The sequence below is a fragment of the Hypomesus nipponensis genome, chromosome 13 (genome assembly GCF_054491055.1).
Source record: "Hypomesus nipponensis isolate SF chromosome 13, ASM5449105v1, whole genome shotgun sequence".
NCBI lineage: Eukaryota > Metazoa > Chordata > Actinopteri > Osmeriformes > Osmeridae > Hypomesus > Hypomesus nipponensis.
In genome coordinates, this window is record NC_140373.1 from 17,595,222 (window position 1) to 17,608,969 (window position 13,748).

General features: G+C 44.5%; 1 protein-coding gene and 1 long non-coding RNA gene across 2 annotated transcripts; both read left to right on the plus strand.

Annotated features, from left to right (window-relative positions):
- Nucleotides 1–827: 827 nt before the first annotated feature.
- LOC146260493 (uncharacterized) lies at nucleotides 828–4,480 on the plus strand. The gene is given in 5 exon segments (XM_084670549.1): nucleotides 828–930; nucleotides 1,087–1,331; nucleotides 1,725–2,644; nucleotides 2,646–2,997; nucleotides 3,521–4,480. Coding segments are annotated over 5 exon segments (2,580 nt in total).
- A 5,377-nt stretch (nucleotides 4,481–9,857) lies between these two features.
- On the plus strand, nucleotides 9,858–10,952 carry LOC146260494 (uncharacterized). Its single transcript, XR_014729488.1, has 3 exons — nucleotides 9,858–9,983; nucleotides 10,162–10,226; nucleotides 10,771–10,952. It is a non-coding gene; the product is annotated as an uncharacterized LOC146260494 (long non-coding RNA).
- The last annotated feature ends 2,796 nt before the right edge of the window (nucleotides 10,953–13,748 follow it).

A 13,748-nucleotide genomic window follows, 5' to 3' on the forward strand; every position in this document is an offset into this window, starting at 1 on the left:
ACAAATAGTGTTAGAGAGTGTTTGGAGAGGGTTTCTTCAGTCTGGTTCTGCAGAATCACACTCACGTTTTTTTGGAATCACCCTGCTGTTTTGGATTCTAATAAAACTCTTTGCATCAAAACTCTGTTGGATTTCCTGTGCTGTTTCAAACTTAGAGAATTTTTGATCCAAGACGTCGACTTTAACTTCATCAGAACATCTGGATTTCCTGTGCTGTTTCAAACTTAGAGAATTTTTGATCCAAGACGTCGACTTTAACTTCATCAGAACATCTGCATGTAATACAATTATTTTCCAAAGTGCATTTTGTACATTAACTAAAGTAATTAAGTATCAACATTCCAATTTGTCAAACAATAATTGTTTGTTTAAAAATATTTGTTTATTTGTACTAAGTACTGGTATGATACTGATGAATTCCAGGTTTCTGTATGTGTGTGGGGGTTCCTGGATTGGCAGCTCATTCATCACATGTACTGGTGAGTTATTTACTCATGGCTATATCAACCTACCCTTGTTTGTCAGGGTTGTGACCCTTTGTTGGCCACCAGAGGCCCTCGGTGTGTTCTTGTTTTTGGTTCTGTTAATCTGTTCTCATTATGACATATTGTTTTCACCTGTGCCTTGTTTGTTCTGTGCTTTTTAAGTGGCTTGGATTTTTTGTTCTGTGCTTAGTTTTTCTCTGACCTGCCACAGAGTGAGAGTCATGCCTTTTTGATCTACTTTTGTATGTTATTTTCTGCTTCCAATAAAAGGAGGAAACACACATCTTTTGGAGTCTGCTTTTGGGTCCACGTTGGCATTCCTGACAGAAAAACTAAGCCACTATGGACCCAGCGGCTTCAGCCAGAGCACAGGAGCGCTATGGAGCGGTTGCTCGTCAGGAGGCTGCCTTAGTCCAGCATGAGGTTCTGATGACCAAACACGACGGTCTGTTGTCAGACATTCTCATATCCCATGCAGGAGATTTTCCAGCGATTGCCAGCTACTCCAGGTGGGCCTCCAGCCCAAGCCACCCAGCCAGCGTCCCCTAACCTGGGGCCTACCTCTAACCCTGTGACTGAACCCCGGCTGCCTCCACCGCAGCACTTCTCAGGAGACCCCAGTACCTGCAGTGGTTTCCTGACGCAATGTGGTCTGACTTTCGAATTACAACCCTCGTCCTTCCCCCCTGGGAGAGCCCTGTCTTGGGCAACAGCCGTCTGGGAGGACCACAGCCCCCTCTGTGCCAGCTACCCAGCCTTTGTGGAGGAGTTCAGCCGGGTCTTCGATCATCCCCTCCGAGGAAGGGAGGCCTCAAAGAGACTTGTCTATTCGTCAAGGCAGAAGCAGTGTGGCGGATTATGCTATACACTTCCGCACCATTGCAGCCTCTAGCGGCTGGGATCAAGAGGCTCTCATCATATGCTTCCACAACGGTCTCTCAGAGGATATCAGAGGATAGACAGAGGGAGAGAGTGTGGGGCCGTAGGTCTGCCATCCCTATGCCTGTAACCCCGGTTTTGCCTGTACTCGAAGACAGATCAGAGCCCATGCAGTTGGGCAGGACCAAGCTTTCACTTGCCGAACGTGACCGCCGCATGAGGGAGCGGTGCTGCCTGTCCTGCGGTCTGCCTGGACACTTTCGAGCTGCCTGTCCCGAGCTTCCGGGAAACGCTCTGACCCCTCCAGACAGGGGTGGTCTGTGACGGGCATCACCCAAACCTCCCCTCTCACCGACACAGGGTTACTTCTGCCAGTCACACTCTCCTGGGGCCAGGTTACATTCGCAACAGGCTTGGGTTGATTCCAGTGCAGCTGGGAATTTCATTGACACCTCCCTAGCCAGGAGGCTTAACCTCCCCTCTGAGCCCCTTTCTTCTCCCCTGGTTGTTATCGCCCTGGATGGGCGTCCTCTGGGACATGGTGAGGTCACCCATCAAACACCCCCTCTACACCTCTCAATACGTGTGGCTATGGATAGTTACATCAAGGAGGCCCTTGCCTCTGGCTTTATCAAAGCCTCTACCTTTCCTGCCGGAGCGGGGTTCCTTTTTGTGGGCAAAAAGGACGGCGGCCTCCGCCCGTGCATTGACTACAGGGGCCTCAACAAGATCACGGTCCGAAATTGCTACCTCCTACCCCTCATGTCCACTGCCTTCGAGCTGCTTCAAGGGGCCTCGCTGTTCACCAAACTTGATCTGCGCAATGCTTACCACCTAGTGCGCATAAGGCAGGGGGACGAATGGAAAACGGCGTTCAACACTCCAACAGGACATTATGAGTATCAGGTCATGCCCTTCGGCCTTACCAACGCCCCGGCTGTTTTTCAGGCCTTGATCAATGATGTCTTCCGGAACATGCTGAACCAGTTTGTCTTTGTTTATCTGGATGACATACTGGTTTTCTCCAGGTCTGTGCAAGAACACATCAAGCATGTCCAGAGAGTCCTTCGTCGTCTCCTGGATAACCACTTATATGTAAAGGCAGAGAAGTGCGAATTCCATGTTTCTGAGGTGCAGTTCCTAGGGTTTGTCATTAGTCCAGGTAACATCCAGATGGATCCAAGGAAAGTCCAGGCCGTTGCCAGCTGGCCTACCCCCACCACTGTGAAGGATGTTCAATGTTTTTTGGGGTTTGCAAACTTTTACCGCAAGTTTGTGAAACTTTAGCACAACGGCAGCACCTCTCACAGCCCTCACAAAGGGTAAAGGCTCCAAAGTCATCTGGGGCACGGATGCCGAGGGGGCCTTTCGGGAACTAAAACACCGTTTCACCTCTGCTCCTGTCCTTATCCTCCCTGACCCTGACAAGCCATTTATCGTCGAAGTGAAACTCGCATTGGAGGAATGGAGACACTGGCTTGAGGGAGCGCCACACCAATTCCTGGTTCTTACAGACCATAAGAATCTTGAATATATCCAACAGGCTAAGCGGCTGAACCCTCGCCAGGCCCGGTGGTCGCTGTTTTTCAGCCGCTTTCAGTTCACGTTGTCCTACCGTCCGGGGTCCAAGAACGTTAACCTGACTCCCTGTCTCGGGTTTTCTCACCTCCTGGTCATGAGGAAACAGTAGGACCCATCATACCAACACGAAAGTGGTGGCCCCGGTTAGATGGGAGATCGAGGCCACCATAAGGAGGGCCCAAGCTCAGGAACCAGACCCACCAGGGGGTCCTGCTAACCGTCTCTTTGTTCCAACCACTGTCCGGTCTCAAGTTCTGCAATGGGGTCATAGTTCTCGCCTTACCTGCCACCCTGGAGTAACTAGGACCCTTGACTTTCTCCAAAGAAGGTTTTGGTGGCCCTCCTTGAAGGAGAACACTCGGACGTTTGTGGCAGCGTGCCCTACGTGTAACCAGGGAAAGGTCCCCCATCGACCACCTCAGGGACTGGTACTACCACTCCCCATCCCTCGACGGCCCTGGTCACACCTCTTGATGGACTTCGTTACGGGGCTCCCACCATCCCAAGGACACACTACTATTCTTATAGTGGTTGACCGGTTTTCCATAGCATGTAGGTGTATACCCTTGCAAAAGCTACCATCTGCCAAGGAGACTGCGGAAAAAGTAATAGAGCATGTGTTCAGAGTCTTTGGAATCCCACACGACATCGTCACGGACAGAGGTCATCAGTTCACGTCCCGCTTCTGGCGTGCCTTCTGTCGACTGCTGGGGACGACGGTCAGTCTGTCGTCTGGTTTCCACCCTGAGTCCAACGGACAAACTGAGAGACTGAACCAGAAACTGGAAGCCACACTGAGATGTATGGCAGCAAACAACCCAACTTCCTGGACGTCTTTTCTTATGTGTCAGAGTACGCCCATAACAGTCTACATTCCTCAGCCATCGGCATGTCCCCTTTTGAGTACCAGTGGGTATACACCTCAACTGTTCCCTGACCAGGAGGCGGAGGTCGCGGTCCCTTCTGCTCTACGTTTTGTTCGCCGGTGCCGCCTTACCTGGAGGAAGGCCAGGCACAAGTTTCTCCAGACCTCTCGGCAGTATCAGATCCAGGCCAAACGTCATCGTCGAGCTGCGCCTGCTTTACGTCCTGGTCAACGAGTGTGGCTCTCGACTAGGAACCTGCCTTTGCATATGGAGTCTCGCAAGCTTGCTCACCGTTTCATCTGCCCTTTTCGCATTGCCAGACTAGTGAACCCAGTCACCTATCGTTTGTACCTACCCAGGTCTCTAAGGATAAATCCTACCTTCCATGTTTCCTTGTTGAAGCCTGTAGTCACATCGCCATTTACTCCTGCTGGCAGACCGCCTCCCCCGCCTCGGTGCATTGGAGGTCGGCCTGCATACACGGTGCATCGGCTACTGGATTCCCGCAGAGTGAGGGGTTCTGTTCAGTATCTGGTGGACTGGGAAGGTTACGGCCCGGAGGAGCGTGCCTGGGTCCCTTTCCGGGACATCTTGGATCCTACCTTGATTCATGACTTTCACGAATGTTACCCCGACCGTCCTAGGAGGAACGTCAGGAGCCGTTCCTAGACGGGGGGGTCCTGTCAGGGTTGTGACCCTTTGTTGGCCACCAGAGGCCCTCGCTGTGTTGTTGTTTTTGGTTCTGTTAATCTGTTCTCATTATGACATTGTTTTCACCTGTGCCGTGTTTGTTCTGTGCTTTTTAAGTGGCTTGGATTTTTAGTTCTGTGCTTCTTTACCTATCTATCCTTTTCCTTGTAGGCTTTCTGGACCTACTCATGGAACCTGGGCGATTTGGTGCTAAGCATCTTGGCTTTCAGCTCTTTCCTTTCTTCTATTCTTTCCCAGTTGCCAGGTGTTAACCATTCTTTATTACCCCTCTTTCTATAGCCCAAGACTTTGGTGGCTGCCCCTACGTAGGCCAGAGTACTGAAGCGGTTACTTAGTTCCAGGCAGAACTCTTTGTTGGTCTTAGGGTATTTTAGTTTGGCTACATCAAGATGTTTCCTATGTTGACTCAGTTTTTCCGCTTTCCTTAGTTTCAGCTTAATAATGGCTTTTACGTGGTAGTGGTTGCTGTTGGCATCGGCTCCACGGTAAACTCAAACATCTTGGAGAGACCTGCGCCACTTTCCGTTGATCAAGATGTGATCGATTTGTTGGTGGTAGAACCGTCAGGTGACTTCCATGTGAGTTTATGGATTGTTTGGTCTGAGAAGATGGTGCTACCGATGACAAAGTTGTTGATGAGGCAGAAGTCAACAAGATGCTCACCATTGGGGTTCATCACACCGCACCTGTGCTTCCCCATAGCTCTCTCACAGTCTGTGTTATCAGCTCCCACCTTGGCATTGATGTCACCCATGATCACTATCACGTAATGCTGGGGAACTTTAGAGACTGCCTGTTGTAGCTCCTCATACCACTGGTCTTTTTCCTCCTGCTTCGCTTCATTTGTTGGTGCATAGCACTGAATGATGGGGAGCTTGCTGTGCATGGAGTTGAATCGGGCTCTGATCAGCCTGTCGCCGAGGGGTTCCCAGTCCAGCAAGGTGTTGACCTTGTCCTTTGAGACTATGAGGGCCACGCCACGCATGTGTTGATCATAGTGCCCAAAGTGCAGGATAACTGTGCCATCGCTCATCGCCTGGCGTCTAGAGCCGGTCCATCGGCATTCGCTTATTCCCAGGATGTCCAGCCTGCATCTTTTTATTTCATTTGTGACTTGGGCTGTTTTGGATGTGTCGAACATAGTGCGGACGTTCCGTGCACCCAGGCGGATGGTAGTTTTGGGCCCCAGTAGGCAACCTGTCGCGCTCCTGACTTCCTGCTGGAGGTTTTCATCAGGGGCGGCCATACTGCCAATAGGTTGGCTCGAGTCTACTGCGAGGTCCGTGGTAGTAGTATTCATAGAAGTTTCCGTAACATGTCTTTTTACAGGGTGGGGTTGTTGACCCCACGCCCAACCCCTAACCTGTTACAGAGACACGCAAGGTTGCCCACCATGACAAGGTAGCAGCACAGGGGGAACTTAGGGGGATATTCCCTGGAGAGCCAGGCTATTTCAGCGCCATTGACCTTGTTTATAGGTCCCATTATGAGGTTCATGGAGAGAGTGAAATTCCAACCACCACCACCACTCCGCCCATCACCGAGACCAAGGTTAACATTTTCATCGCAGCTATCAGCATCAGCTGGCTCTGCTTTTGCCTTTAGTACCCCCCGTGCCAGCACTGTGAAGTCTTGGACAAGGTTTACCTTCATTGGGGTGTGCTTGCCTTCGGCGAGCACAAACCATTGTTATCTCACATATATATATTGTTATTATTTTTTATTTTTGCCCCCCTAAAACTTTGTTAATATTTGGACTACATAGACAACCTAGGTGTCAAACGTTTCGTCTTGGTAGCGATTGAGTTGCTTGTAATGGGATTTACGTTCTGTTGCACGGATTAAGTAGAAATTAAGTTTGTGGCGAAAAGTGAAGCTAACGGTGGCTAACTTGCTAGCCACAGTCACTGACGTTGCTAACGTCACGCTTGACTACCTGTAGCAGAACATCAGTTTAGCAGCTTGTTAACTTCTGGGAGATGATAGGCTAACTAGAAACGCCACAAGCAAAGAGACCAGGGTGATAACTATTTACTCAAAATTGTGAAATGTAGTGTACAATATGATGTACACATTGTTATTAAGCTAGTACATCTATTTTCGGAAACAATGGTCTGCGGCTGAGGTGTTAGCTTCATGAGTCTTGACAAAGCTTCTGTTGCCCGGGTGACACAGGGCATACATACAACGTAACTCTACATCTGTTTTCAATCTTTAATTAAACATTCCTCACAAATACATTTTCGTTTTTGGATTTATTCTTTCATTAGTAAACGATTTGACTAGCAAAAAAAAGTGTGATATGAAACACGTGTGAAATTTGTACTCTGATGATTATAGCTAGAGATAGCTAGCTAGTCTAGCTCTACTTTCGTAAACAGTGTACAGTAACGCTAAACGGTCTCCTATTTTCCCAGAGTAGTTGGCTCTAGCTGTTTCCCCGGCACATCTCTGCTACTATCTATTACCAAAAGTGTTAGACCGTATGTTAGAGCTAATTTGCGACCTTGTAGTCTTCCGTTCCAGATCGCTTCGGCCTGGAGAGGTAGCCTACGGTACTGTACAATACGAGTGGCAGTTATAACGACAAATTAGTTAATCCTACAGCTAATTTTCTACCTTTCGTCTTCGGTTCCAGACTGCTTTCGGGGTTACTTGACAATTCGTCCAGCCATCAGATAGTGCCGTACTGTAGTAGCCAGATGTGTGTGTGTGTGTGTGTGTATATATATATATATATATATATATATATATATATATATATTTAACATCTAGTCAGCTTTGTTGTCTTTGCGCTGTTGGTTATCTAGAATACAAAGTCATTCTTTACAGTCAAGTAAGTTAAATGTTCGGTTTACATAGTTACAGGCCTACACATTACAACAGATCAGAGTGGTTTACAAAGATGCCTTTTGCATTCATACGTTTCTGAGCTTGCTTTTAAATAACATAAAACATATGTATTAAGATGCTTTTATGAATCAACATGACCTACACCAGCTTGCGATCCACTTTTGGGTCGGGACCCACCACTTGAGAAACACGGTCCTACAAATAGACCGATGCAATATACGTCCCATAGCTTACACGGGACCCTTTCAATACAGCAAAGATGGGTGTTTATTTTTGAATCATTTGCCCTTGAGAGGACTAATTAGTCGTTGAAGAAGCAGGCTGTCTTCCTCATGTTGGGCAACCAACAAGTTGTTTAAAATCTGATTAGAATTTACTTTCTAAGTTTCCTCCTGAGCTCTGACTCTTCATTTGGCCTCCTTCTCTTCCAACCAACCAGTAGGCTAACACCACTCCTCCAGCCGAGTAATATATGTAATTTTACAAATATATATATTATCAAGGGAACTTAATGGTCTTGGAACTGCAGTCATACACTTCAATGCTTTTGAAATATGTCCTATTGTGTTTACCTGTGTGTGAGACCTCTGCTGTCTGGTTTGCTGAGGTGGGAAGTCTAGAAAAGTATATCAGTTGCACATGGACAATCAGATATTGTGATTAGATTGGCCTACTATAAACAAAATTCTCAATATAACACAAATTTAACGGGTGGATTTTTATTGACAGCTTGTCTGGGAAAAAAAACACCATAACATTAAGCCAATTTAAGACTTGTATGTAAGTAATGTGTCACATTACTTTTCTTAATCCTATGTGTGTGTGGTTTGTTGCACTTCCACTTCTTGACTCAACCAATTTTTTTCTCATTAGGGTGTGCTTGCCTTCGGCGAGCAAAAACCATTGTTATCTCACATATATATTATTATTATTTATTATTGTTTATTTTCGCGCCCCTAAGGCTCAGTCAATATTTGGACTACATAGACAACGTCGATGTCAAAAAGTTTGTCTTGGTCTCGATTGCGTTGCTTCTATTTGGATTTACGTTCCGTTGCACAGTTTAGGAGGTTACAACATTTTTGTTGGGACAAAGTGCCTTTTGTCGACGAAGGGTAACCTGTGCTAGCTACGTCAACACACGCTAGCAACGACGCATGGATACAACGTGATAGAGACTTTCTAGCTCGCAAATTGGAGCTTGGATTAGTGAAAAATACCACCCCCCAAAAATCACAACCATTTGGCTTTGTAGAGAAAGCGATTTCGAGTGGAACTGCGATCTCGCATTTTTGTTTTAGGCCGTGACAGTCTTTGAAATTTGAGTGAGTGCAGGTCGCCCATGAGACCGCCTCGTCTTTTAGGCGGCAGCCATGCTAGAAAGCATCATAGTTGTATTTTTAGTAGCTAATTTTATAGTTCAATTTTACAAAAAAAAACTGAAAGATGGAAATTTTATGACAATATGACTATTGTGAAAACACCCAGGTGGTGAGAATTTAATATAGATTGCTGTAAAAACGTTGATTTGTTTGGTACATGAGAGCCTGTCAGCCTCCATTGACGACAGCGTACTCTGTTGCTTAGCAACGTCAGCTGATTTGAAGCCAAAATAATGCTCAAAGTCTATGAAGTTCAATGTCTTTGGCGAACTATTTCTCTGCTGATCATCAAAACGAATGGTAACAAATTCATTGTAAAAAGTTATTTTTGTTGGCAAGTAGCCGTGTAATAAGCGGGATAATGTATAGAACGCCGGTCATTATTTGGGAAATAACCCTTCTTCATGGCGAAACAAAACTGGCAAACTCCACTTTGCGTTGTGCCTAACAACTTTCCTTACCTGTTCTAAAATCAGCGCAAACCACGGCCTCTTGGGGCTTATTGCTTAATTATCCCTTACAAAAGAAACGTTCTAATTTCCTGCGCTTTCAAACAATCATTCGAGTGTGGATAGGAACGGCAGCTAGCTTGCCTCTAGCAAACTGCTTTTGAATTAGCCATGTCCCCGTAAATTAATATCGAACTTATTTACTTTTTGTGTGGCTTGTTTTCAGTTAGCAGACGGTACTATTTGAATCGCAATTCTATCTGAAATACTGCCAGTGACAACGTTGTTACAGTAGCTTGTTTCAAAGGGGGTTCCTTGTTTCAAAGGGTGTTCTTAATGAATCATGCAATGAGTTGGCTAAATGCTTGAAAATATCACCAGAAGGGGACCTACCTGCATCTGAAGCAAGCAAGCACACCCTACAATTTCCCCAGAAATTGTACCCTCTCTAGTTTGATATACTATTGTTTATTAGTATTTTGATATGTAATACAAATAATTGTCAATAAATATTTTCCAATCCACTGACACTTAATTACCATGGGATCACATACTAATGAAGTATAATATTTATTCTATTTTGTGTTAAAGAGCAATCAGCTTTGGTGAGGTACAGAATGGAAAGCCAGTCGCAGTAAGTGTTGTAACTACGTTTCACAGAAATGGAGGCAAACGTACCAAGCATCATTGAAAAAGTGATGCTGGGTCTGAAGACAACTGAGTCACTGGTGCTGACTGATGCCAATTGGTGTGAAGTGTTGGACACCGAAGGATAAGGTATTTAACTCAATAATGCTAAATACTGATTCAATAAAATTATTATTCTGTATTTTACTTGAAGTATCCTATCACATTACATTACATTCAATAACGGCTATGGTGGTAAAACGCTTTTCCAGAACTGAGTATACTGTACATTTCATTGTGTGGTTTGTTTTTTCTATGTCTTTCCCAGGGTCTATGTATTGGAAGCAAAATTCCCTACTCAGTTTTTATTCGACTGAGAAGGAAAAGGACCAGGTATGTGTTGGGGTCCTCTTTAGAAACATATTGTTGGCGGTAGTTCACATTTTTTACAATGTATGGTATCCCTTGCTTAACACATTTGGGCCATACACACTACTTTCCACATTATTATTGATATAAGTCACATTATGACTTGGAACAGACTGTGATTCCAATCGTTTACTTAGATTTTTGGTTCATTTAAATCCAGGGCTCAATTTGGTGGTTTTGGTTTCCGTTGACCTTTGTTATGTCATTTTGTTCTCAATAAATAACACAATGTACAATAACGATTTTCATCTTGCAAATGTTTCCTTCATCAAGACACAATGTGTGATTTGGTTGTTCCCTCAATAGTTTGAACAGTGTATATATTATCATTCAATTGCTTTGACACATTCTCTCATGCAAGGAAATTAGTAGTTTTCTCCCGACTTGACTTATGCTGTAAACGAATGAAAACTTTATGTAAAATGTTGTTTGACATTGTTGTCACTGTCCAAGATATCAAAAACAACTCAATTATTAACTTTGTCCTGTTTTATTACTTCTCCCAAAGAGATGACAATTCTGGACTGCAGGAGGTCTTGGACAAAGTTGAGGAAGTGCTGGAGGCCTCCCAAGGTCTAGAAGCTGTAGTTAACCAGATGAGGGAGCTGTCCACTCTGGTCACCAGAGACTCCATCAACATCCCGTGCCCCCAGGCAACCCACCTGAAAGAGTCCTTTACCTGCATGATTTGCAGAGGTAGAAAACAGACATTTTATTTTATTTTTTATAAACAAGTAGTTTTGGTTAACTATTTTGTTTATTGTACATTGCATGCATATAGGCCAGAACATATTTAAGGTATTTGATATATTCTGGAGTGGCTGGTCTCAATACCAGACTTTTAATGGAAATCTGGTGGAGCAGAGCCTAACACTTGTTTTATTTTGATCTGGCAAGTCATTGATTTAATCACTGAGCATACAAACACATCTCAGCGACATCTTACTATCCTTTTATCCATTGTATGTGTATGCCTGGACCACACAGGTCACAGACAAACATATAAACACCTGATCAAAGTTAGTGATGTCACGGAAGTATGTTAACGATGGATTACTGCCATTTATATGTATGGAATCAGTGAAGTTCAGCATCTGAATAGACTGATTTTTTGTTTAAAGAATTAGGAAATAGAGCACTATTATATAAATGTTTGGATATCTTTGTAAAGGTTCTCTTGAATGCTCTAAATTAAAGATCTGGGATGGGGCTTCAGTGAACAACCGGTAGACTTCACAAGTTATCAAAAGAGAGTAGTCAATTTATTATAACAATAAAACATACGGCAGGTATTCAAGGGCTAGTGCCACTGATATAGGTCTACATAGCCCAGCTAACCACACTAACAGGCACTGCAAGTATACACAAACCATCAACGAGATGCAATGAGTGAGCACACGCACACAATACGGCAACACAATGCCTCAACGTACACCCGCAATTAGACCAAACAAATAATACATAGGTTAAAAAGATACATTAAAACAGGGGATCGCAGTATAACCAGTTCGTATTACCCCACGTCACTCGGTTCGCACAGCTTTATGATACCACCAATGTCCACCTTTTTCTGCTTTGCCAACATGCCCCATTTAATCAAATCAAATTTATTTGTATAGCCCTTTTTACACGCAAGCATGTCACAGAGGGCTTCACATACGCCCATAGAACTGCCCCTCAACCAACCTAAACCCTCAAGGGACAATTAAGTCGTTAATTGTCCTTAATTGGCATCAATTATCCACTGAAGAGGCAGCTCAGTAACAGTGCGTGTCCACTGCAGCGACGCGAATCGCTTGCCATCGCTTGCCTTCCCACAGTTCACCACGCTCGGGGGCGTTTCAAACAGATTAATGTAGAATGTAGTTCTCTAAAGTCACTGTTGTAGTTGTCATGGCCAAGTGTGCAGACTTGGGTTTACGTAGTTGCAACATCGATCAAAATACAACTTGTTTACAAAATATAAAACTGTTTAATACTGTAGACATACACGTTGACATATGTAAAAAAAACGTTTTACTCTATATTCCTCAATCTCTGCTAATCTGCCGATACGATAGGGAGTTTCAGCCCGGCTAGCTAACTAGTTAGGACAGAACGAAGTTACGTAATGTGACTAAACTGAATTTGAAAGTACAAGCACCCACAACTTCGGCAAACCTTGCGCCATGCATCGTTTTTTTGTATTAACATCTCTGTACGAATACAGATATGTATCGTACAGGACTGGGTAAGCAGCCACACAAACAATTAGTTTCTCCTCCAGTTTGAAACCTAGAAAGCTAGAAATGTTTACCATGGTTTCTACGTTACGAGAAACAAGAAAACACTCCGATTGGCCATCGCTAGCGAAAATCGCTCCTCATTAGCATAAAGTTGAGAAAATCTCAACTTGAATCGCGTCGCGTCGCTACCCACAATGCACCACGCAAGCGATTCGCCTGACTCCATAGAAAATGAATGGAAAACTTGTTGTCGCTCGCATCGCGTCGCTGCAGTGGACACGCACTGTAAGGCTGGTCACCCATTGGAGGGGCCGGGGGTTTGGCAGGCGTGCGCGATGCTCGGCAGGTCGTAGTCCACCCACTTCCTCTGTTGGCAGCGATACTCCGAGAAAGACAAACATTACAATTACACGTATTCCATCTTTGCTATATCTTTTGCAGAAATAATGGATGAGTCTATGCTGTCTGGGTGTTGCCAGAGCTTGCTTGGGTGTAAGGCATGCTTTGATGAATGGGCACTGACATCCAACCAGTGCCCAAAGTGCCGGGCCGACTGCCCCCTTGAGACCCTCATCCAGGAGGCTGGTCTGTCAACTGCTCTGGCCATAATAAAAGACCTATAAAGGGTCTGTCTCTCACACACACAGACACACACACACAAACGAGTTAACACTCTTAACATTTCTTGTTGCCTCATTAAGCGTTGACATATACAGTTTGTATATAAAAAAGTTCCATGACAATATAATACATATACACCCTTCCAGGATGCTCTTATGCATCTGATCCATCTTATTAAACTGTAAACCTATTAAAAGATAACTTCCTCTTTCCCAGAGACAAACAACTGAACGCATACACACACACACAAACGCCTTAACACCCTTAACATCTCTTGTTGCCCTATTAAGTGTTGACATATACAGTTTGTATATAAAAAAGCTCCAAGTTTAACGCCATGTTGCCCTTTTGCATTTGTCTGTAATAAAATTGATTTGAAACCTGAAATGACCATTCTTCAGAAATGAAATGTTGTTGAAATTACACATTGTTTGGGTTCTTAAATGCATGTACTATAACTAACACATGTATCTGTATATATTTAAGATTCGGTATTTCATGCAGTAAGAGAAGGTGCAGTTAGGTGTTGAAATGTATTTGACTTTGTATGGTACTTGAATGTTGCATCCCAAAGGAACAGAGAAAAGTACACCATGTGTGTGCTAGTTAGTTGTGCAATCACTCACTAACGGCAGCTAAG